General features: G+C 38.1%; 1 protein-coding gene across 3 annotated transcripts; it reads left to right on the top strand.

The window, feature by feature from the left end:
- The first annotated feature begins 4,100 nt into the window (after positions 1-4,100).
- Positions 4,101-24,997, top strand: SOCS5 (suppressor of cytokine signaling 5). 3 transcript variants are annotated; one of them, XM_070948235.1, is made up of 2 exons: positions 4,101-4,260; positions 21,314-24,997. In XM_070948235.1, exon 2 carries the CDS (start codon positions 21,326-21,328, stop codon positions 22,907-22,909), a length of 1,584 nt encoding a protein of 527 aa, XP_070804336.1. In that variant the 5' UTR covers positions 4,101-4,260; positions 21,314-21,325; the 3' UTR covers positions 22,910-24,997. The 3 variants fall into 3 exon arrangements, with proteins under 3 accessions (XP_070804336.1, XP_070804344.1, XP_070804353.1); XM_070948243.1 differs by having other exon boundaries at positions 4,114-4,129; XM_070948252.1 differs by lacking the exon at positions 4,101-4,260 and adding an exon at positions 4,666-4,729.
- Positions 24,998-25,992: the final 995 nt, after the last annotated feature.

Raw genomic sequence — 25,992 nt, 5'->3', positions numbered from 1 at the left:
TAGGTGAGCATTCTCTACTGTAGCTAAGGATAGAAGGCTAATTTGTGGGGGAAAAAAACAAAAAATAGAGCAGCTACTGGTAGGTAATACCATAGGTCTGTCCTCCAATACTTCAGCACTACTTGATATCCTCCCCTAGTTGACTCAGTCTGCTTCACTGTAGGGCTCACCCTAACATAATCTCTTGTGTTTGGATCAGGGGTGAAATGCTCCCGGTTCGGGCTGGATCGCCTGATCCGGTTGTGATGGCGGCGGGTGGTTCAGAGAACCGGTAGCAAAAATCCCTGCCCCCCTATGCCCAGCTGAGCCAGGCGATCAGTAGAGGCTTTTTTTTTAATTTTTAAAAGTATTTTTTCTACAACCTCTTCCGCCAAAAAAAATGCTTTTAAAAGTAAAAAAACAAGACTCTGATGATCGTGCGGCTCAGCTGGGATTGTCTTTGAGGTTGTAGAAAAAATGCTTTTAAAAGGGTCTGATGATCCCAGCTAAGTTGCCTGATCGGCAGAGCCTTTTAAAAGCATTTTTTACAACCTCTTCAACCAAAGAGGTTGTAGAAAAAATACTTTTAAAAGTTTTTTTAAAAAAAAAGTTGGCCACGCCCACTCAGTCACATTACCCCCCCACCAAGCCATGCCCACAGAAGCGGTAGTAACAAATTTTACATTTCACCACTGGTTTGGATCACATTAAATTTAGAGTTACTAGTGTGCTAAGAATGATTCCCATGAAGACTGCCATGTTGCATGTAGCAAGTAAATTCAAGAAAAAAAATCAGATATGTATGGTACCATCTGCAGACAGAACTGAAAAAAATCTGATCTTCCATATCCATCTCACTCAGGTCTTACTCATACTGCTTGTTGGTAAAATATCATTTCTTTATAGTATGCTGGATGACAATAATTTTGGAATGGTTTTTCAAACATATAAGGTAGCTATATAAGATTTTTGCTTTCTTTTTTTCTTCCAATGCATCATATCTTTGGAGTTGCTTGAGGAGGCGGCGAGGACGGTTTCTTCTTCTCAATTTATATATAAGATGTGAAACTGAATCACACTGATGAATATTACAATGTAGCCACAGGATCTACCTCTGCTTTTAGGAGCACATTTTTAGGATTTTTTAAATGATCAACTTCAGGGGTGTCAAACTCAGTTTCATTGAGGGCTGCATCAGGGTTGTTTGACCTCAGGGGGACAGGGGTCGTGGCCAGGGTGGGCGTAGGCAGCTTGATGTCACTCAGCAAGGCTCTGTTTTCGGCTGTGATGACCTCCTGCAGCCCTCTGCCAGTGAAAATGAAGCTCCCTTTTCGCTGACAGAGGCACCACTGGCCGGTTCTTCAGTGTTTCCAGGGTGGGCGCCTTCTATCCTTCCGAAGTCGGTAAAATGAGCACCCAGATTTTTGGGGCAATATGCTGACTCTGTAAACCGCTTAGAGAGGGCTGTAAAGCACTGTGAAGTGGTATATAAGCCTAAGTGCTATCGGTATTGCTTTAACAAATAACTTAACTGTAGTTTACTCGGATAGCTAAAAATGCAAATGGAAAAAGGGGCTATGATTAAATATCAAGACCACCAAATTAATGAAGGGCAAGTATAAAAACTAGTGTTAAAATTGACAACAAAGATAGCGAAGGATAAACTATCTGCCCATTAGAATCAACTATACAGATAGTCCTTGATTTACAATTCATTTAGTGACTGTTTGAAGTTACAACAGCACTGAAAAAAGTGATTTATGACAGTTTTTCACACTTATGACTATTGCAGCATCCCCATGGTCACACGCTCAAAATTTGGATGCTTGGCAACTGACTCACATTTATGACAGTCACAGTGTCCTTGGGTCATGTGATGACCCTTTGCAATCTTCTGTCAAGCAAAGTCAATGGAGAAGCCAGACTCATTAAACTGTTACTAATTAAACACCTGCAGTGATTCACTTAACAACTGTGGCGAGAAAGGTTGTAAAATGGGGCAAAACTCACTTAAATGTCTCACTTAACAGAAGAAATTTTGGGCTCAATTGTGGTCGTAAGTAGAGGACTACCTGTACAGGAACCAACAGTCAAGACACTGCAGACTAATATTTGGTAGCAATCACAAATGCCTTTGGGAAAAAAATATTCAAATTGTGCTCTCACACCTTCTTTTAATGTAATTTAATATACATTGTCACCTCCTCTACAAAACACCAAAACTAACACAAATGAACAATAAAACTTTGGGAAAGGTGGATGTATTGTAACAGAAAAACTAAAAGATCCTTCACATCAGGGGTGGGTTCTACTTACCTTTACTACCGGTTCGCAATGGGATTGCCCGCACGTGCTCGGTTTGCTCGCACGCCAAGCTTCTGTGCATGCGCAGAAGCTTCTGCGCATGCACAGATTGCCTATGAGGACATCCAGGGCAGTGGGCGGAGCCTCCTGCTGGTTTTACTACTGGTTCTTGTGAACAGGTCTGAACCGGGGGCAACCAACCACTGCTTTACACCTGTGGAATCTATCTGCACCAGAGGTGGTATTCAGCAGGTTCTGACCAGTTCTGGAGAACCGGTATCAGAGGTTTGGAGAACTGGTAAATACCACCTCTGACTGGCCCCGCCCCATCTATTATCTGCCTCCCAAGTCCCAGCTGATGGGAGGAAATGAGGATTTTGCAGTAACCTTCCCCTGGAGTGGGGAGGGAATGGAGATTTTACAGTATCCTTCCCCTGCCAAGCCCACCAAGCCATGGCCACAGAATAGGTAGTAAAAAAATTTGAATCCCACCACTGGTCTGCACCTCTGCTTTGTCTGGGAAACCTTGCTCTAGCAAAAACACTCAAATTATCTTATTATATATCTTGTGGCAACAAAATCACCTTCATATTTTGTGATTTGAGTTTTCTGGGCTTTAGGAAATCAATGCAGAGATAATACAGTAATCAGATTTTGAGGGGTTGGGGGGGGAACAGGAAAAATCCACTTTTACAGAGAACAGAATGCTTTTCTCTTGAAACCAAACACCAGGTTCGCCATAGAATTTGGATCTCAATAAAGATCGCAGCCACAACGGCGAACACCGCTTTCCACTCGAGAACAGTCCCGTGATCCGCACAAAAAAGACGAAACCCACTCGTGAACCTTTTCCTAAGCAAGCGACCTTTCCTGAGGTTATAACAACTTCTCGCCCGCAGCTCCTTTCATAGCACCAACTGGGTACCGAGCTTATCTGGATGCCAACCACGGGCACGGTGGCAGGGGAAAGGGCGACGTTTGCCGGCCTTTAAAAGTTTCCACCCCACCTTTCTATTCCTATTCGCAATGCATCACGGGTTTTATGCAAACGAAGCTCCGCCTCGCTCCGAGGCCGTTTTCGCCGCGATTTCCTCAGCTTCGCTAAATTCTCTGAGGGCCTATTTTTGCTAGGAAACGGCAACCCCGTTGACACCATTCGCTTCTTCTTTTTTTTTTTTTTTACCCACGACCTCGGGTCAATTTGAGACTGAGCGTCACTGTCTTCCGTAGAGCTTGCAAAACAAAAATACAAAAGGTGTTGGCGGGTATTGTTGCAGGACGAGAAGGAGCCCGCTTCACTCAAGGCGCTGAGATTTGCATCCGAGCGAAACACGTCGCGTTACCATGACTACTGTATCTCCAAGAAGGCCTCTCCTGCCCCGTCATGCCAAACCGTGAACCGTCTTCCCTGTTTCAAGATGGCCGCCCCGCCAGCCTCCGTTCTACTGCCGGGGATCCCGCCCTCCGGCTCACTGAGGCGGCTGACAAGAGTGAAAGAGAAATGTCGGCCAGCCTATGGGAGTGGCTTCGATATCTTCGCCAGGATTGGCTCTCCGGTTTCTAACGGGGGAATGATGAGGGGCCCGCGTTGCTATAGGCTGCGCTGTGGCTGCACCGTTCCCCGCTACCGAGAGTAACGGTTGGACGAAGGAGTGAGGGAGCCGCTTTGTGCGATTGGCTACGCCGCTGTCACTCCTCCGCCCTCCCCCGTCAGTGCTGGTGGTGCGCGCTCGGTTTCTGGGCCTGAGGCGGGACTGCTGGTCAGGCCGCGCTCGGAAGGGGTCCGCATTATCTTCGCGGCAAGGGACGGAGGAGGAGGAGGGAGCTGGCGGGGAGACGCCGCGAGGTAATGCCGGGACCCAGGAGGGAGCTGGCGCGGCGCTGAGAGAACGAGGCTAGCGGGGAGAGAGATGCGCTGGCCTTGCAGGTCCGCGCCTCCAGTTGCTGCCTCCTGCACTGTGTGCAGCCGCAGCTTAGGTGGGTGAATCTGGTTAGCTTCGAGCTGTGCAGCCGGCAGAGGAGGGAAGCTTCCCTTCCCGGTCCCCTTTTTCTTTGAAAGGCCCGTCTTCGGGGTGTGTGTGTGGAAGCGAGTGACATTCCTCGGCTGCCGCTTCCCGCCCCCGGAATTTAAGGAAAAGGGGACGACAGGAGGATGACCCGCAAAAGGGGGGAGTGAAATGTACGCTCGGTTTTTATTCTATGAAGCCCAGTTGGGGGGATGCGAAATGAGTAGTTTTCCGGATTCCTTGGGGAGATTTATCTAAGTAGCTAAATACAGTATGCGGGGTTTCTTCTACGAAGTTTTTTTTTTTTTATAAAAAAATATTTTTTACAAATTTTTTTATTTTTTATAAATTTTTTTGGGGTCTGGAAACTCAGAAAGCCAGTTTGTAAATTCTTGTTCTAGCTGTCTCGTCTAAGTCTTGCGACTTCAAGGAGAGAAATGGTAAATTAATAATTTTAAGGATCATCTTAATTGGGAGGGAAAAGTAAAATGTATGGCTCAAAGCACTAGGAATTCCTTCATCAGTTTGCAAGTTAAAGCTGTAAGCAGATGGGTGCCTTAAACTGCAGTTCAGGGTCATGGGGAACTGAGGCAAAAGATGAATTAAAGAGCATATTGAATGTTTGCATAGAAAAATATATTTTCAGCATTTTACCCTTATTTGATGAGAGAAGTTTTTGTTTTATGACCTTGATGGTCTATGTTGTCAAGATGGAGACAATTACAAGCAAATACTTGAAAAAAAATTGAACAGATTTTTTTTCCCCTTCTGAACACGTGTCTGAAAACTACTTCAAATTTCAGTAATCGGTAGAGTTCAGTTACAGATTTGCTGGCATCTTTTTCTGATGGACAGGAATTCCCGTTAACTGGTTCAGTTATTCATAGCTTCAAAAGTGTTATGCCACTAAACTTAGAATATGAAGAATGTTGTATAGTACCTGGAAGCTGTTCTATGTATGATAGATGGGCAAAGGTGTATGTGTAAACTTAAACTGATGAGGCTATGGCCATTGATTGTTCCTTCAGGCTGTAATTGTTGTATATGAGCACACGAAGTTGCATGTTTTTATCTGTATTGCACATAGTACAGTTTTGGACATAATGGAATCAGCTCTGTTCTTTGGATAATCATTTTTCCTGTGCCAAAGATGAAGGTCACTCACAGAATTGTTTTGAACGGATGACAAATATTGTATCTAAGTTCACTAAAGATACTACTATATACATACTTAAGAGTGGACAGTCAAGAAAACAAACAAGTGAATCATTGAACAAATCAACCCGGAATTCTCACTGAAGGCACAAATGTCAGCCTTCTGAGGTAGACTGAAATACAACCAGATGAACTAATTCTAATTTATTGTAAATATGTATTAACCAAATCTTGGAAGTCTGAAATTACATTCGTCTACTCCTGTCTCCTTTACAGCCCAAGAAACTAAGGTAGGGTCTGTTGTGGGCCTCTTGCCTCACTCACATCCTTGCTTCAGGCCTTTTATCTGATGCTTCCCTGGTCTCATTTCTTTGCCTTGTCTCACAAAGTCTTTCCCATTACATTACACAAATGACCAAGCTCAAATTATGTTACTTTCACACATTATGTGAAGACCTAGTTCTCTATAGAAAGATCTAGTGCTGGGAAAGGTAGAAGGAAAGAGAAGAGGATGACTAGCAGCACCTTTGAGCTAATGGACCAGGTTAGGGATAAATCATCCTGCAGAAAATCTGTGTGGTCACTAAAATTCAGAGCACAGAACTTCCAATTCAGTTAATTCTAAGTTCTATGCTCTTGTGCATTGACTTACTGTTATTGTCTTCATAAATGTTGATAATGTTCCCTTTTACTTTTGGAATCTACAATTTATATAATAAAGTTGTTCCTTAAATCTTACTACAAGTCAAAATTTCTAAGCCAGGTCTAAACTAGGCTCTTTAATTTCACTGTGACTTATTTACATCTGTAGACATGAAACTGTTTCCTAAACATTAGTCTATCTTGCTCAGTTTTACCTGTTCTGATTACTAATTTCTTTTGAGGATTACAGATGTGAATTAGATTAAAAATTTAGAAACATATAAAATATTCATTGAATAATATTAGAATCTCCTTATTGCCTTTCTCTGTAGTAATAGGTATAATCCATTACAAAATCCTTAGCTGAAGAGTTAGTTGAGCCAACTAGCTTTTCTTATTGCAATATGGAGATTACAATACAGACAAAAAGATTTTTACACAGAACAACCTCACTGGATTAACCATGTGGTGATGTATTAAAGCATTTTTCTAGGATAAAAAATATAAAGGAAATACTAGAATCTGAGAATAGCAACAGATGACAAGTATGGTGTTTTGCTTATCTTGCAAATCAGTCATTGCACTAAATTAAGTAATCTATGATTTATGAGCAATATTTTTCAGATTTTTATGGATGGTTATATCTATGGTGGTGATAATGAAAGATGCAAAATAGGAGGGATGGAATTTTTACAAAGAATTTGTTTTGTGTTTATATTATAGTTTTCATGTACTTTCCACCTTGAAATAGTGGAACTTGAAACTAGATTTTACAATGTGTCAAAAAATTACTCTTGGTACCACAAAAAAGTTTAAAGGAACTGAAGATTGCATACTGATTTTGCTGAACTTAATATTACTTGATTTTAAGGTACAGTAAAGCTACTGAAAGGAAAGTAGAGTTACAGTAACTTTCTGTGAATTAACTAGATTCCTGAAAGACTTACTTTACATAGTAAAAATTGTACTTTCCCCTTAGTTCTTACAATGACATGCAGATAATTCATAGATAAAACTAGTTCTAGAAACACTTCAATTAACTAAGTGAATCCATGAGATGCAAATACTATAATGTTAAGTAAAACAATGAAGTTTAATATTTGTATTGGAAAATCAGGTGGTAAATCAGGAGAGAAAAATGTTGTTTGGCATTCATGTGATTTGATTTTATTGGGATATTTCTAAATCACTATTTGTTATGGTAATTCAAACCCTTCAGTTCAAATACTAAAACAATCACAGTTTAGATTTCTGATTTTATTAGCAGTCTACTTTTTTAATGGAAATTGGAAAAAACAACAATCCAAGTTTTTAGGCTTCATACAAATATAACATCAGACTCTTGAATTTATACTACATTATTGCCTGCATGCTACTTGGTTTCACAAAGAGTCATACTATGCCATTACTTTTTTTGTATAAAGTAATCTTCTGAACTCAAGTAGTTTTGTCAGCAATTTTAGCGATAAAATTCATTCTGATATTTTTGAATGTAGATGTGGAGGAAGGTTTGAGTTTGACCGAGAAACATTTTGTATTATATCTAACATGTTATATAATATATGTAGCATATAAACTGGATTGATTGTAACATATAGTAGAGATTTACAGCAACCAGGATTCAAAGGACAAAAGATGATTCAGGGCATGTGTGGGCATACATGTACAGTGGTTAAGAATATATTTTATATTGATTAATAAATAAAATCAGACTTTCCTTTTTACATCACTTGCCAATTACAGGGGATAGCTATACAAACCCCAGGAAAGATGCAGCTGCTCTAAGGTGTTCCAAAACACATTTTGGCTTTGAAATATGGTTTTCTGCACAGTCTAACACATTGTAAGAGAGGTCACAGTTTCCAACTTGCTAGTAATAGATTTAGAGCCAAAGTGGTTAAGTGCCAGCATTTCACTAGTAATGCCAGGCAGATGGGTTGAGGAAGTTTTGTCCTCAGTTGACTCAGCTGCACTTCTTACTATTTTGGTGTTGCTGAGTTCTGTACTGGCTAGATGAATTGTTACATTTTACAATATTCAGTTTTTATAGGTGATAAAGGCATGCATTTAAAAATAGCCAGGATAAATGCTGATTCTTTAAACGTGCAGAACTACGCTGCATTATAGTTCTGTGTAAAACTAAAACCCTAACAAGCACTCGTGCAAGACTGTAATCCTAAAACTATAACCTAGGGAAAAAAGTCAAAATAGACTTAATTCTAAATAAGCATGAAGAATCTACAGTTGATAATATGTTTACCTTATTGTAAGTCTCTTTGATTGGTTAATTAGGAAAGTAGATTAGAAGAAAAGAAAAAGATAGAAAAACTTTTGGTTAATGTTAAGGTCATGTCTGTACTAATTATAGCAATGTTGGCGAACCTTTTCGGCAATGAGTGCTGAAATGGGAGCAAACGTGCGGGGGAGCACCGGAAACTGGAAGAGCAGCCACTGAGTGTGCATGCGTATGCTGGGAAGATGATCTTCTAGTTTCCGGCATGCGCACCGGGTGGCTGTTCTTCCAGTTTCTGGTGCTCCTGTGTGTATGAAGACCAGTTAGCCGGCATGCCGGTACCTGGAAGAGCAACAGGTGACGGCTTGCGTGCCCAGGGAGATGGCTCTGCATGCCATTTCCGGTGTGCATGCCATAGGTTTGCCATCACAGAATTATAGTGTTGAAGGAAGTGATGGACAAACTTCAGTTATGCAGTTCGAGGGGTTCTTAATAAGTACAGAATAGTATTATGTTGTTTCAACATGCTGAAAAGAAACAATTAAGAAAAAAGAGAATTGTGCTCTCTGCCTCCTAAATTCAAAGCTAATTAACCTCCAGACTGTTTCTAATATTTAACAAAATATAGCCAAGAGACAAATTCTTGAACTTTAAAACTTGCATACTTTATTGTTTCATTTTGGCTAGTCCTAATAAATGTCTTACCCAATTTGGGAATTTTGGATTTTTTTTAATCCACAAAGTTGATTGATGTTACCACATAAGAACCTAAGCAGTCCCCTTCTGGATTATCTGTTGTTAAAAACGTTGCATCTCCCTCTTCTTCCTTCCTTCCTTCCTTTAATGAATGCTTAAATTTTCTTAATATTCTCCCCTCCCCTATATTTTCTATAGATGATTCTTGTTAAAATCAGGTTTTCCTTTTTTGATACTTGATAAGATTTTTTTTCCTTTGAAAGATCCAAATCCCATAGAAGGATCAAAGGCCATCTTCCAGATAGTCTTCCTCATAGTTTAAACAAAGTTTGGATCTTAGTGATAGAAACAGAACAGTCTGTAAAAAGAAGGTCTTGAAGGTACATAACTTATAATTGAGTTGTGCATGTCAAACCACATTTCACAGACAGAGCCATAGTAAACTAAGTCGTTGAACTCATTCATGCTCCTATGACATAATTACATATATACAATTTCTAGATGACCAGATATCTTTTGAGTTTATAGGCATTCTTGGAATAAAATGTAATACTGGAGATTGAGGCTTTGATTTATAGCATGCTATATTTGCATTTTTAAAAAATGATATTAGAAATTGAAAGGATTTTTTAAAAAAATGTATTGTTGATAACTTATTGGTTCCAAGTGGCATCCAGTTGGTAACTTTAATCATGCAATGCTGATTTTGCTACTTTTATTTTAGCTACTTTAGATAGTGGGGAGCAATGCAATCATTTTTAATCTGCTATCAGAAACCTTCAGTCTGCTCATATATGATACTTAAATATGTAATTTTGTGGGGGTTTTTTTGTTTTTTTTTTGCAAGAGCAAGTTGCTGAATTCAGGGAGACCTACAGTTGCAAGAAAAAGTATGTGAACCCCTTGGGATTACGTGGAGTTTTGCATGAATTGGTCATAAAACGTGCTCTGAACTTCATCTAAGTCACAACAATAGAAAAACACAGTCTGCTTAAAATAATACTACACAAATATTAGATGTTGCCATGGTTTAATTGAACATAACATGTAAACATTCACAGTGCAGGGAGGAAAAAGTATGTGAGCCCCTAGCCTAATGACTTCTCCAAGAGCTAATTGGAGCCTGGAGTGAGCCAACTTGACTCCAATCAGTGTGATGATATTGGATGTGTTGCTGACAGCTGTCCTGCCCTTTAAAAACACACACCTGTTTTGGGTTTACTGGTTTCAAGAAGCACTGTCTGATGTGAACCATGCCTCACAGAAAAGAGCTCTCAGAAGACCTACGATCAAGAATTATTGACTTGCATGAAGCTGGAAAGGGTTACAAAAGTATCTCCAAAAGCCTTGATGTTCATGTGTCCACAGTAAGACAGATTGTCTACAAATGGAGAAAGTTTAGCACTGTTGCTACTCTCCCTAGGCGTGGTCGTTCTGTAGAAATGACTGCAAGAGCACAGCACAGAATGCTTCATGAGGTAAAGAAGAATCCTAGAGTATCAGCTAAAGACCTACAGAAATCTCTGGCACATGCTAACATTTTTGTTGACACATCTACAATAAGGAAAACATTAAACAAGAATGGAGTACATGGGAGGACACCACGGAGGAAGCCATTGCTGTCCCAAAAAAATATTGCAGCACATTTGAAGTTTGCAAAAGAGCACCTGGATGTTCCACAGCACTACTGGCAAAATATATTGTGGACAGATGAAACCAAAATTGAGTTGTTTGGGAAGAACACACAACACTATGTGTGGAGAAAAAAAGGCACAGCACACCAACATCAAAACCTCATCCCCACTGTAAAACATGGCAGAGGGAGCATCATGGTTTGGGGCTGCTTTGCTGCCTCAGGGCCTGGACAGATTGTTGTCATTGATGGGAAAATGAATTCCAGAGTTTATCAAGACATTTTGCAGGAAAACGTATGACCATCTGTCCACCAACTGAAGCTCCGCAGAGGATGAGTGATGCAACAGGACAATGACCCAAAGCATACAAGTAATTCAACAAAAAAATGGCTTCAACAGCACAGAATACGCCTTCTGGAGTGGCCAGTCAGAGTCCTGACCTCAACCCGATTGAAATGCTGTGGCATGACCTGAAGAGAGCGATTCACACCAGACATCCCAAGAATATTGCTACACTGAAACAGTTTTGTGAAGAGGAGTGGTCCAAAATTACTCCAGATCGTTGTGCAGGTCTGATCTGCAACTACAGGAAACGTTTGGTTGCGGTTATTGCTGCCAAAGGAGGGTCAACCAGTTATTAAGTCCAAAGATTCATATACTTTTTCCTCCCTGCACTGTGAATGTTTACATGTTATGTTCAATTAAACCATGGCAACATCTAATGTTTGTGTAGTATTATTTTAAGCAGACTGTGTTTTTCTATTGTTGTGACTTAGATGAAGTTCAGAGCACATTTCATGACCAATTCATGCAAAACTCAACGTAATCCCAAGGGGTTCACATACTTTTTCTTGCAACTGTACTTCTGAATAGATTCCCATTGGGATACATTGCTAATTGGACAGATTCAGCAACTTTTTATTCTTGGATAATACTGATAGATTTATTTCCTTAAGATTTGTCAGTTGCTTTTTTTTTTTTTTTTAGCAAAAATGGAAAATTTGGGCCCTTACATAGTATTAACAAACATATTTGTTTATAGAGAACATATCAGTTCTGTATTTAAAAAAAATAGTTTAGATAAGTTTCAGTTTTCTGAAACCACAATTTTAAGATGAAGTTTTAGCTTCATTCAGTTAATGTTTAGTTGGATAATCTTATTTTAATAAATAATCATATCAGTGTGTTTTGTGAATTTGATTAAGTACTAGGTCACAATTATGGTATTAATGAAATTTTATTTACTACAGATAATACTTGACTTATGACTGGTCATTTTATGACAATTCAGAGTTATAATGTCCTTGGAATAGGTGCTGTAGGACCTGTACAACTAAATTGGAAAACTGTCACCCCCGCCTAGTGGTTTCCTGACCACATTTTGGATGCTTGGCAACTCACTCACCTTATCTCATCTCGCCTCACCTTACCTGGCCTTACCTTATCCTATCTTTCATATTTGTATGGCTGCCCACCTCACAAAAGCATGACTTGGGCAGCTTACAAACAAAATCAATATATAAAAACAATCTCCCCATCTAATGGGTCCAGCCTCCCTGCAGTTGGATAGTAGGGCTGAAGAAACCCATGGTAATTAGATGTCATCTGATCATAACAAGGGAGATACCAAAAGCTCCCCCAAATCACATAGCCATTGCCACAACAGATCCAGTGTATGCATTGGCTATTGTCCCATGTCAGGCTCTGGTTAATCTGGAATAGATCCATGGTCATTATGGTGACCATGCACCCCTGAGCCACTTCAGATCCCACTCCTTGAAATTGAAGTTCCCCAAATCTGGAGAATTCAACTGCCAGCCCAGAAATGTACTCAAGAAGCTCAAGCAGGAAAGTTACTGTGCTGGGGGACTGGTACAACAGCTGCAATTCTGACTAATTCCTAGAGCCCAATTTAATGAACAGAGTCTCACATCTGATGACCTGTAGTGCAATGCTCCCGAAGGCTGTAAGAAATTCCTGAATGACATTCACCACTCCTGCACCAGCTCATGACATGCCCAAAACCCAGGTGGGCATATCTGCAAATGGACTTGCTCCCCTTCTTGGCCCAACCAGGTCTCGGTGATACCATGTCAGGAAGGCCCTCTAATCAGTGATTAAATCATTAATTAGGTAAAAAGACCTATTTAAGGTAGGGGAGTTCACAGTAGTCTGCCACTCTACTGCAATCTTCCCCGGTCTCTGGCACTGTCCGCACTTCCAAAGCCACAGCATCCCACAACAAAACAGATGGTGAGCTCCTTAAACACTACCATCTTTGTCTGTCGTCCAGCCTACTCCTCCAGGAAGCAGCCCAAACAGGTTCTTTCAATAGCAGATCACTCAGGAAAGCCAGACCAGTCTGAGAAAGCTGTCACCAATTTTTTAAAAAACTACCTAGATCAGGGGTGTCAAACTCAAGGTCCATGGGCCGGATGTATTCGAATCCGGCCCATAGGGCCATCCTGGTTTACCCAATTCAAAGAGGAAAGGTCAGGCCAATGTAGCTTTGGCCCGGTCTACCTAATGCGAAGAGGCCAGATCCACCCAGTTGGCCACGCCCACCTGGCTCCCCGAGGTCAACCACAGCTCTGATGCGGCCCTCAATGAAATTGAGTTTGACACCCCTGACCTAGATCACAAATGTGGCAAACATTATTGTCAGAGTAGGCATGGTCAGCACCATAAAACAAAATACACTGCCATCCTCCAGCACAATTCTTCAGCCCAAAAAATCCAAATCGAGTCAAGCAATCCAACTTCAGCTATTTCAATTTCCCTTCAAGCAAATGCCACTCCAAAAACATCCCTTGAATTGCACATGCAGCATATAGCTTACACAGCATACAATTACAAGAACAATTGCTCCAAAGCTTCCACACACTCCACCATCTCAACCACTCTTTCTCAATTTTACATATTTATCTTGATAAGAAGTCAAACGAAATGTTCTACCCTTAAATGCTGATAGGAAAGGACCTCTAACTGAAAAGCACAAACTTTTTCCACAGTATCTTCTAATGCATAAGTTGGAGAGCAGAAATTTGCTGAGCTTTTTATTTTCTTAAATTGGTTCTCTTCCCGTTGGTCATTTTTGGTCAGATTTTATAACAGCTGAAACTTGGAAAGCTAAAAGTAAGGAAGAATTGAGAGGAGAAAAAGCAGGAAAGGAATGAAGAATTCAAAGGATTGAGGGACAAATTGAACAATGGGAAAATAAATGTAAGGCTGTTTAAATAAAGTTTTGTTTAAATGGTTATATAGGTGAAAATATAATCAAAATAAATTAACAATAAGGCATAGTGTCACTGGTACCAGTGCTTATTTAATTAGTAACTATAACTATCAAACTTTATTTTTAAGCCTATAAACAATTTTTAAAATCGACACTGTTCACATTTAGTTTTAAACCATCTTTTTGACAAGTTGAAGTATGTTTTTTTAAAATATATAAATAAAATACATAGTTTATAAATTGCCCTGATTTTTTGTAATGCTTATTGGGAAAAATTTCTGCTCAGTACTCTTAACACTAGTGCCTGTCTGAATTTTAAAAATTAACAGAATTACATTGTATGAATTGGGCACTTGGAAGTTCTAGTGCTATGTTAGAGGACTTAATCATTTAATCTATAATAATGGATACTTTTCAGCAAGGATAGAAAATGTCTCTATTCAGGCTTTATTAATCCCTGTAATGGCGAATATATTTACCCTGTTTCCCCAAAAATAAGACATTCCCTGATAATAAGCCCAATCGAGCTTTTGAGCGCATGCGTTAAAATAACCCCCCCCCCCCCCGAAAATAAGCCCTCCCCGAAAATATTTAAACACAGAGCTGGAAATCAGGTAAGATGGCAAGAGAAGCCCTATCTTGCTTCACATACCCCAAAATAATAAGACCTTCCTTGAAAATAAGGCCAAGCGCTTATTTGGAGGTTCAAAAAAATATAAGACAGGATCTTATTTTTGGGGAAACACGGTAGATAAACTTTTCTATTAAAATGCAGTGCAGAATTCTGTGATATTTGAAATCATTTTCCCAGTTATATATATATATATATATATATATGCTAGAATTTATTAAAAAATTAAAATATTGACTGTGCCAGGAGTTAGCTGTTTGAAGCTTTTCATATTAAAATATTTGAACAAGGAGTTTTAAAAATTGTGAACATTTTAAATCCTGCCATTATCTAAGAAGAAGGCCAATTGAACCCAATAATTCCAGTGAGAATACATCTGTATTTTTAAAACACACACATACAAATAGAGCAAAAGAAGAAGACAATTGCAAAGCATTTTCTTACATGTTAAGAAACCTGGCATGGAAGCACTCATTTAAGTCACTAGTGGGTAAGCTTGTTTTGAAGATTTATTTAAATAAAATAATTTTCAAGTTAAAGTTATCCACTAGGTAATCATGAGCACCATGTTGTATATGAAAGTTGGTGGTCTTTAAACAATTTTATCTGTTTTGTTCATAATCCCTGTTTGTAGGTTTGTTGCTAATAAGGACTAAAGTTATTTGTTTTGTATTATTTTGACTTATCCAATAGCATAAAAGATGGGCAACAAATTTCCTTAGTTATCCAACTAGTAGATGTTGATACCTGGTAAGGGACAACTAAAACAAAAATGTATATATGATGCTGATCCTAATGCGGGTGATAATGTGTATGTTCTTGTAGTCTTCGGCAGCTATATTAATAAAAAGTAGAGGAAATTGTTTTAAGGTTGATTGGCTGTAAAACATTCAGAAATTGAAAAAAGTTTTTATTATTCATCTCTAACAGAAAAGATGTACAGGTAATTCTTGGTTAACAATCACATATTCAGTGACTGTTCAAAGTTATGACAGCAGTGAACAAGGAAGTCTTGTGACTGGCCCTCAAAGTTTTGGCCTTCCCAATACCATACAGTCACATGATCGTAATCTGGGTTGTGCTTAATAGGGTTGCAGCATTCCACAGTCACAGGATCACCATTTGCAACCTTCCCTGTTGCTTCCCTCAAGCAAAGTCAATGAGGAAGCTAGAAGGTTGCAAGTCTCTTCCGTAAGACTCCCTCGCCTGGCAGCAACCATCCCTAACAGAGCTACACTGGCCTCATTGGCCACTTACATACCCTCTCCAGCCAAGCAACAACCATTCTTAGTTTTGCCATGGCTCACCAGTCAACTACACATTCTACCCATCTGACAGAGTCACTTACCTGTTTGCCAGCCTGCTTGTAAATATTTGGGACTTGCAACTTCCTGACAGCTTCCCCAGTGATTTTTGCTTGCTAGAAGCAAAGTTGCAAAGAATTCTTCACCTAATGACCTGTGATCCTTGCTTAACAATGGAAACAGAAACTGCCAGGATTGCATTATTAAGCAATGTAGTCATATGATATTGTGTTTTACAACCATGTTGCTTTATAATAAAACATTTGGTCCCACTTAACTGTTATTAAGTGAGGACTACCTGTACCAGCATCAGTGAAAGCATGCATGTGGGTTTTCAAAAAATAGTTCTTTATATCATTTCAATATATCATAGATTTTCTAAAATACCATTCAGCACTTTGTTTCAAAGCAGTAGATGAATCTTACAGCAACGATGCAATAAATATATAGCATATGTGAGAAAATGTACAAGGTACACCATCCAGAGAAACTCGTTGAGATTGGCAGCTATAAAAATGAAATTAAAAAAAATTACTGTCATACACAAATATCAGAACAGGTGCTAGAGGTATCTCTTACATCTGTCTAATGGTGCTATCTCCTTCACTTCCTTATATGTTCTGATCAGGCATATTGGCCTATTGTTCTTTCTTGCTCCTTGTCTAATAGAAGCAATTGCTTTGGTTTTTTGTTTTTTCATATAGTTCTGTAGATGTTATGTCAGATAGACCTTATACTTAAGATTCTTTATTTTTTATTTTGGAAAAAAGAACATACAGTGCACTTTTACAAACACAGATATAAAAAGAAAAATAAACCTGTGTGAAAGAATTGGGTTTATATATGAATCTGTTTATGTGTGTGTGAGAGTGAGTGTGTATAATATTTTTCTGAATGTGCAGGCTTCAAACTCTGCCATTCATAGTCTGCATCTTCCCTTAGTACCTCCTCTAGTACTAAGGACTAGTACTAGTGCTAGAAATAGTGTTTTTAAGAACAAAGCATAGTTCATCTGGAACAAACCCAGAAATGGAGACTAGATAGGATTGGGGTTACTATCACATTTGCCACCTTTGATTAACATGAAATGTACCCCAAAATCTGAAAGTAAGTGAAACAATAGAACTGTTGCTTCAGAAAACTGGGTTAAATTAAAACAATATTAGGAAAGCTATATATTTATTTATGGAAAAAAAGGACTGAACCTGTAGTCATATGCCTTTAAGCCAGGGGCATCAAACTCAAGGCCCGCAAGCTGGATCCAGCCCACAGGGTGCTTAAATCTGGCCCATGGGCCTGCCCTGGAAACATTGAAGGACTGGCCCACGGTGCCACTGCAAGTGAAAATGGAGTTCGGGAGGGCCGCACGCAGCATCCTCAAACTCCATTTTCACTGGCAGAGAGCTGCAGGCAGCCATTGTGGCCGAAAACGGAGCCTCAATAAGTGACATCGATCTGGCCACATCCACCCTGGCCACACACTCGTGGCCCCGAGGTCAAACACAACCCTGATGCTGCCCTCAATGAAATCGAGTTTGACACCCCTGCTTTAAGCTGTCTAGCTAAGGAAAATTATTATAGAATTAATCTTATAACATTTGTATTTAATTTTTTTTTAAAAAAAATACTTTATTATTAGGCTGTGCAAGAGCCCTTACTCACTCACCTATCATAGTTAGAGGAAGGATGAGGCAGTTCCTACAAAGGAGGTGGTACAGTGGGAGCAATTTAGCCATTGCCCCAGAACACAAGGCAAGTCCAAGGTGTTAAGACCAGAGGGCTAATGGAAAACACCAGCTTTCCTTCTTGTGGGGTTCAGTTACCTGGAAATAAAATTTGTTGAATATAGCTGCCCTGTGGATACACATTCAAAAATGTGTATTATGAATGAATTAACAAAATAATTCTGTGCATTTATGTTCAGAAGTGTACCCTACTAAGTTATGTAAGGCTTACTCTAAGTAGGCTCAGAATCATAATATCAGGTGTGTTTATAACTTAGTTTAAGTAATAGATATTTCTGTTACCTTGAATACAGTAATTACTGTTGCTTTGCAGTTGGTGTTCTTTCCCGTCTGAAGCATCCCGAAGGTACCATTCTTGGGGTAGAAACAAGGTCATAGATTACTTTGCAGTGTCTGTTTGTACATGATTGCAGCTTCTCATGTGGCTTTCTTGTTTTAAATGTGATCTAAGAACTGTATTCATTATGTGCATTGTGGCTGTTATCTAAATTTGGCTTTGTCTAAGATATTAATTTTTTCCCTGTGCATGATCATGAATATTTGATGGTTGAACTGCTTAGAAATTAATAGTTTAATAACACATACATTAGAAAATAATGCAATTCCACTACTTTAAACAAATGGTCTGGCTGAGTGCCGACATATTTGAAGAATAAATATGGCAAGGAGATACTATTTTCTCTTGCTTATATTCTAGTTCACTTTATAAAGGTAAAGATTTCCCTGTCCAGTCATGTCCGATTTTAGAGCACAGACTTCATCTCCATTTCTTGGCTGAGGACGCAGTGTTGTTGAAGACATTTTCCATGGTCATGTGACCAGCATGTCTATACCCCAAAGACGCACAGAACACTGTTATCTTCCTACCTATTAATCTACTTGGATTTGCATGCTTTCAGATTGCTAGGTGGGCAGGAACAGGAGGTCACTCCATTGCGTAGCACTTGGATCTTTTATATGGGATCCTAATAATTCCATTAATTAGCAGTAGAGACCTTAATGCACACAGGGACTCCTTTCCCATCCAAACCAAAATTATTCTGGCATTTCATGTATAATATGCCTAGTTTACTTTATTTTCAGTCGTAATAGTTATGACTGAATGAAGAATTTTTTTCCAGGATGAAATACTAGCCTTTATTTCTTAGAACATTTGATCCCAAATGTATTCAGAGACATTACTGGGAAGTAAAAGCAATAGACAGCTGGAAACAACTGCTTCATTTTGAAGTTTGATGGGTAACCCAAATTGAAATGGCACAAATAACATCATTTGTATTGTTCTATAAGAATGGAGACATAGCGATGACATCATGATAGCCTTAGGAGAATTGAGAGTGACTCAGTGTAGTGGGAAGAGGTTAAAAAATGGCCAGAAGTGGTCTGGAGATGAGAAAGAGGATGGAAGAAGGCTTGAATTGGAAATGTGACCAAGCAACAAAAAGGATAAGGAGGCAAGGAATAGCAACTATGTGAACGATTTCCACTCTTCATAAACTTGTCATATTCAGTGTAGATAGAAAAATTGTGAACCACTGACAATTGACACTAAGATAGGAAGTGCCATTTGTTTCACTGTATTAAGCTTGTATATCATTTCATTTTGTTTTGCTTCTGTTGATATGTTGGGCCTTAGGCAACAGCTTTTTTTTTTTTTAAAAAAAAGACTTTTTTCCAAAGGTGCCTTTTCAAGAGGCAACTGGTCTTTCTGGTTTTTCTTTGAAGATGTTTCGCTTCTCAGCAGCTCTTGCTGAAGCAGCTTCTTGGATGAGAAGCGAAATGTCTTCAAAGAAAAATCAGAAAGTCCAGTTGCCTCTTGCAAAAGCACCTTTGGGACAACCATGACCTGGATGACTGAGAATCTCTGTAGACAAAAGACTTATCTTTTGCAACTAAACTGTGTGAATGGAGAGCTCATATTAACTGAAGGTGATGTTGAAGAATTGTTAAGTGTTAGGGCCTGGAAGTATGTTTAGTTAACATTGTACTGAAGATTACCTTTCGAGTTGCAGTCTAAGAAATTGGAAACATTCAAGTCTTCATATTTCAATATTTCAGGGACAAAAATCTGTGATAGAATAAACAACTTAAATAGAATACATAGTAGCAAATGTGTATTAGTATCTTTCCTACTTGCTCCTTAGATGAAATATGTTAATCAGTGTGAGGTGGAATACAGCAGCACATAATTAGTATGCATGATATATTGATACTGTAGGTTGCTGTTAAGCAAAGTAGTGCTAATAATACTTGTGAACTGAAAATAAATTCTAGTCTTTCAAAGTGTTCTATCATTTTAATGGCAACCATAAAAATTACTTACCTGGAAAACTAATATTAGAAAAGAGGTATATATTTAGTAGCCTTTTGATGTTAAGCAGCAGCTGGGGGAAAAAGCAGGCAGCCTGAGGAGTTGGCTCCTCAGATCACCAACCACTTTGTGGGTCATCATTCAGAATTCTTGCTTTAATGTACTTGCAGATGAATAGAATACTTTTTACAGGGTTTTGCTAATTGTTATCTTTTAGGAATATTTCAGATTTTAGCATTTAAGCTCCATCAGTGGGTTTTCAGGGAGCTTTTTAAAATGTCCAATGATCCAGAATTGTCTACAATTATTTTTAATAGATGATTTTGTAATTCATTAGTATGAAATATTTTAATAAACCTATCAAGTGAATGGGCTATTCAATCTAAATGTCATTATAAATATTTTTAGTATAGATATATTTTTACCATTAAAATCAGACTGAAAATTCAATTCTAATATGATTGATAGCTGTGGTTAATCAAAGTAATTCTTAAAGCATGTGACCTTTTTATACTGAAGTTTTTGCATCTATATTTGTGTCATTCCCAGTAAAAAGAAAGTACCGAGGGATCAGTGTTGGACTTTCTGTCTAAATTTTGTACATGCATTCACACACACTCACAAACACCCAGAGACAGAGACAGAGAGAGAGAGAGATGTAGATAGATATTCAAAGTCTGTCACATCTAAACTCTATATGACATGCTTAAGTTCTTGAGGGAGGACTTGAAATCTTACATTCATCTGGAAAGTACCCACCTTAAACTACATACCAATGTGAAAACCAACTGTACTCAAGTAGTAAAGTTAGGCCTGACTATTTGTACTCCTCTTGTCATTTGGGAACTTTCTGGTATGGTCACCCAAAAATTGACAAGTGACAAGGACAATAGTAATACATATCTTGTGTCTGTACCTGGCAACCTGATATTTATATGTCTGACTGAGGCAGATACTGGCTAGTTGGGAATGTGTACAATTACAGCTGCTTATTTTAGTAGCTCTAATTATTAACCCTTTTCTGCAACATAATGATGAACACTTGGAAGTACATGCTGTATACGGAGGCAGAGATGGTTTTCTTTAATCCTATGGTCCTTATGATATGCCACAAGTCAATTTAAATGTAAAACTGCACCCATTTGGAATTATTTATATATTTATTTACAGTTATATGTTGGGCATATGGAAACAGTAGTAAAGCATGGAACACTGGGAGGAAAAATTAGTGTTCTTCCCAATTAAAGTAATGTAGCTGATTTGTATTAAAGTAACACAATTATTTCAGTTGCTTAATATTTTATTGATGTTTAAGTTATAAACTGAAAATGAGATGAATTACTTTAATTTTTCTTCATGAATTAAGTATTCAGCTATTTATTCTTTATTCAGTAAGTGACTTTCCTAAATTAATTGTCTTTCTGTCTTTGTGATGTAGGTAACATAATCCATGGGTAAAGTTGGGAAAATGTGGAACAGCTTCAAGTACAGATGCCAAAGTCTCTTTAATCCTGAAGGTGGAAATAGAAATGAAAATGTAGACATAAATTCCAATAGTGCATCTGTTAGAGATAAAAGTGTTTGTGTGCCTGGTCCAACTCAGCAGCAACCAAGCAGTCCTTTGCAACTGAATCTAAATACTTCAAAAGGCTTTTCGAGAAAGAATCAAAACTGTGCCACAGAAATCCCACAGATTGTTGAAATAAGCATTGAGAAAGAAATTGACTTGAATATTGCCTCAGGAGCTAAATTTGCACGAAGGGATTCCTACTCAAGGCATGCTCCATGGGGTGGGAAAAAGAAACATTCCTGCTCTACAAAAACTCAGAGCTCATTGGAAAGTGATACAAGATTTGGCTGTTCTCACTTGCAAAGGAGGGAAAGAAGATATGGTGTGAGCTCAGTTAACGATACAGATAGCATCTCAAGCAGAACCATAGGAAATCGTTCTCTGAGGCAAAGATTGCAGGAAACTGTGGGCTTATGTTTCCCTATGAGAACTTACTGCAAACAATCTAAGCCTCTTTTTTCTAACAAAAGGAAGATCCATCTTTCTGAACTAATGTTAGAAAAATGTCCTTTTCCTGCTGGATCAGATCTGGCCCAAAAGTGGCATTTAATTAAGCAGCACACCGCTCCAGTGAGCCCACATTCTGCTATTTTTGATGCATTTGACTCCTCCTTGGCTTCTACAGAAGATGAGGAAGATAGGCTGAGAGAGAGACGAAGGCTCAGTATAGAGGAAGGTGTGGATCCTCCTCCCAATGCCCAGATACATACTTTTGAAGCTACTGCACAGGTTAATCCATTATATAAATTAGGGCCAAAGCTGCCCCCTGGCATGTCTGAACTGATGGGAGACTGCAATTCAACAACACAAGGAAGTTGTGATTTGGAGGAAGACACAACTACTCTCTGCTTGCAGTCACGTAGACAAAAGCAGCGCCAAATATCTGGTGAGAGCCATAGCCACATCAGCAGGCAAGGAGCTTGGAAAGTACATACTCAGATTGATTATATTCACTGCCTAGTGCCAGACTTACTTCAGATTACCAGTAATCCCTGCTACTGGGGTGTGATGGACCGTTATGAAGCAGAAGCACTTCTAGAAGGAAAACCTGAAGGCACTTTTTTGCTCAGGGACTCTGCTCAAGAAGACTACCTCTTCTCTGTGAGCTTCCGCCGTTACAACCGCTCTTTACATGCACGCATCGAGCAGTGGAATCACAACTTCAGTTTTGATGCTCATGATCCCTGTGTGTTTCACTCCTCTACTGTTACAGGGCTTCTGGAACATTACAAAGATCCAATTTCTTGCATGTTTTTTGAACCGCTACTTACAGTTTCTCTAAATAGGACTTTTCCTTTCAGCTTGCAATATATCTGCCGGGCAGTAATTTGCAGGTACACTTCATATGATGGGATTGATTGTCTTCCTTTGCCAACAATGTTGCAGGACTTTCTGAAGGAATATCATTATAAGCAAAAGGTTAGAGTACGATGGTTGGAGCGGGAACCAATTAAGGCAAAGTGAACAGAGTTTAGAATCCCTAGTAAACTCACATTGTGATTTTTTTGTGTATGTGTTATAGTATACCACGTTAAGCACATCAGTGTTCAGCTTTTAATGTACTTTGAGCTTATTGTGTTTATGATGCTGCCTCCAGTTAGTTGTGAATACCTCTTGAAACATGAACAGAACACAAAATCACATTTTTCATCAATTTTATTTTGCCAGTTACAAAATATGTCTACTTTATTACAATATTAATATAAGACAGCTATTGGGCATTAACTTTTAAATTCTATTCAGTTTCATAATTCACAATAAAGTAGCTTGCTAGCTTTTTTTCTTCTTGATTAATATGAGCACTTAGATACCAAAAATTGATTCCATGTAACTGCGTTCTCAATGAAAAAATATTACTTTTCATACTTCACTATCTCCTATGCCACTTTTTATATCAAAACTGTTTTAAGAGGAAAAATCATAAGTAACGGGAAATCACTATAACATGTCATTTCTATATTTTTAAATCATGTGCATTAAGTTCTGTACCAATATTTGGTTCCAGGATTGTCTCCAAATTAAAACATTTTAATAGATTAATCATGTGGGAATAATTAGATAATTAAATTTGCCAAAAATGAATATAAATAAAAAATAGTTCTAAAACGGGGGGGGGGGAATACCTTCAGATATATTGGTGATAGATGAAACTTATAGTCTAGTAAAGAGGTCCCCAATCCACAGACTGGCACCGTGCCACGCAAGCGACGCTCCATCCACGCACATATAGGATCCAGGCAGGGCGCAAAACCATGCCCTGCCGGTCTGGAAAAAATGCCTTCCACAGAACCAGTCCGTGGCGTCCAAAAACTTGGGGGGCCTCTAGTCTAGCAGGTCTCATGGATATGCAAGGGAAGTTTACCCTATCAGCACAGCAAAGGAGCAATGCCTCTTTAGATAAGTCCATATGCCATAACTTGTTTCGTTAATCAGGGTCATCTTCACTCTGCTTTTTCTAAATTAACACTTTGGTATTTAAAAAAAAATCCAGTAGCTTCTAATTAATCAACCACTGCAATAAATGTAGTGATTAAGCTGAACTTTGCTCTTAAATTTACAGTTGGAATTTGTGTTAACTCAGAAGTTCTTGGTCTGATCTGCAAGTTCTGTTCAAGAGACTTGTGGAAATGTAGTGTAACACTGAAGACTATCTGAACTAGATCTTGCATTTGATTTAATTTTTCTGATCATGGTGATCAAGGCCATTTTAATCTGGGTTGGATTATGAAACAGGCTAACACAACCTGGTCCAGGTTTCTGCTTTTCAAAATAGAATACTGCTACAGGTTACTGCATTTAGTAATTAAAGGGACTCTTAACAGCCTAACCTTATTCCCATTATTTGTAAAAGCATTGTTTCTGAGGATGCTAGTACTAAATAAAAAGGTTTATTCAAATATGGGTTATGTACTTCAATTGGTAGAAAATTAATTGGGATCTTATGAACCATTTAATTTATTTCAATTTGTGTGGCTAACCACTCTGATTTTTTATTTCTTCAGAAAGTATTTTTACATATCTGCTACAAACTGCAATACCATCTAGCTTAGTTATAGTTTAGACTGATCCAGAACAATTAATATTCTATCCCACTTCTATTTTCCTCTGATGCCTATTTGATGCATCAGAACAGTTGTATTTGTAAACCGTATAGCAGCTTTTTTATAATTTGCATATTGTGTTCCTCCTTAAGTGAAATACTTTGGAAAACTTGCTCTTTTGCTTTTTTTTTCTTTGGGAACAGAACATATCTTGTTTTGTTCTAGCTGTGTTTGCACTAAAGTTTGTATTGGAATACGGAGTCCCTTAGTTTTGCTTATGTGTCTTGTATCAGTGGGTAGTTTTCTTAGTTTCTTAACCAGTTGCGACAGTATATTCTTTTCCATGGCAGCAAATGTAAGGTGACAAACTTCAAAGCTGCATATACAAGAAAGTTATATTGTAAGCCAACAGTAACCAGTTTATCCACATGTGTTTTTCTTCTGCTTGGTGTGCCTTGTTACAGCTTTTTGTGTGTGTGTGTGCAAATAAAGTACAATATTTTCAATTTTATTCTTGTACAATTTACTATTTTATATTTGCATAACACTTCTTGGAGCTATTAACATTTTTTGGATCTTGGAAACAGGGTCAAATCTACTTGCAGCTATATATTCCATTCCTAAAGTAGCCACATGGCAAAATATATTTAATAAATATATTTATTTATTTATTTATTTTATTTTATTTTATTTTATTTTATTTTATTTTATTTTATTTAATAAATAAAATAAATTTAATAAATAAATAAATAAATAAATAAATAAATATAGATTCATTAGATAAGCTAGCTTATTCCATAGGATGGTTGTGGTGAGACGAGTGCTATATAGGTACTGTTGCCTTGAGTTTTTGGAGGAGAGAGAGGATATAGGCCAGACAAAACTTTTAAATAATTTGCAGCTGAATTCTTGCTGGTCACGTCACCAAATCTCAACATCAATATAATTATCTAAAATTCAAAGGACATCCATTTCCAAGTATTCTTGATATGCAGATACTAGATATTTATGGTATAGTCATCAGAGCTAAAGAATATGATATTCTCTTATTGAATGGATGCATATAGTATCTTAACTGGATCAATTTATATCACATATATTTTAGGCATGCAGCTACATTTTAGCAATACTTCATTTTGTGGAGGAAATGGATACATTTCTTTAACTGTCCATTATTGACTTAATTGATCTTCAGGGTTAAGTACTTTTCTAGTTGCAAATCTACTTCAACTTCTTGCTGCCGGCAGGAATTTTGAATTTGATTTTCCCAAATCCATTGAGATACTAGTTGCTGCAGAGATGTAGGATTCCTTTCCTTGAGATAATATTATTGTTCTAGGTTTGAGCGATTTTACCCTTCAAAGTGATCTGTAGCACTATTAAAATAGAATGGGTTATTTTTTATCATTTTGTTGTTCATTTCATTTAAAAAAACATACAATACTGGCTCCATTTTTAACAACTGGAAATTACATATTCTTCCAGAAAATTAATATTTATTTTATA

This window comes from Pituophis catenifer, unplaced genomic scaffold (genome assembly GCF_029215685.1).
Source record: "Pituophis catenifer annectens isolate HBS135680 unplaced genomic scaffold, rPitCat1.0.hap2 SCAF_1, whole genome shotgun sequence".
Taxonomy (NCBI): Eukaryota; Metazoa; Chordata; class Lepidosauria; order Squamata; family Colubridae; genus Pituophis; species Pituophis catenifer.
The sequence above is the reverse complement of the archived record's forward strand: the minus strand, read 5'-3'. Positions and strand labels throughout refer to the sequence as shown.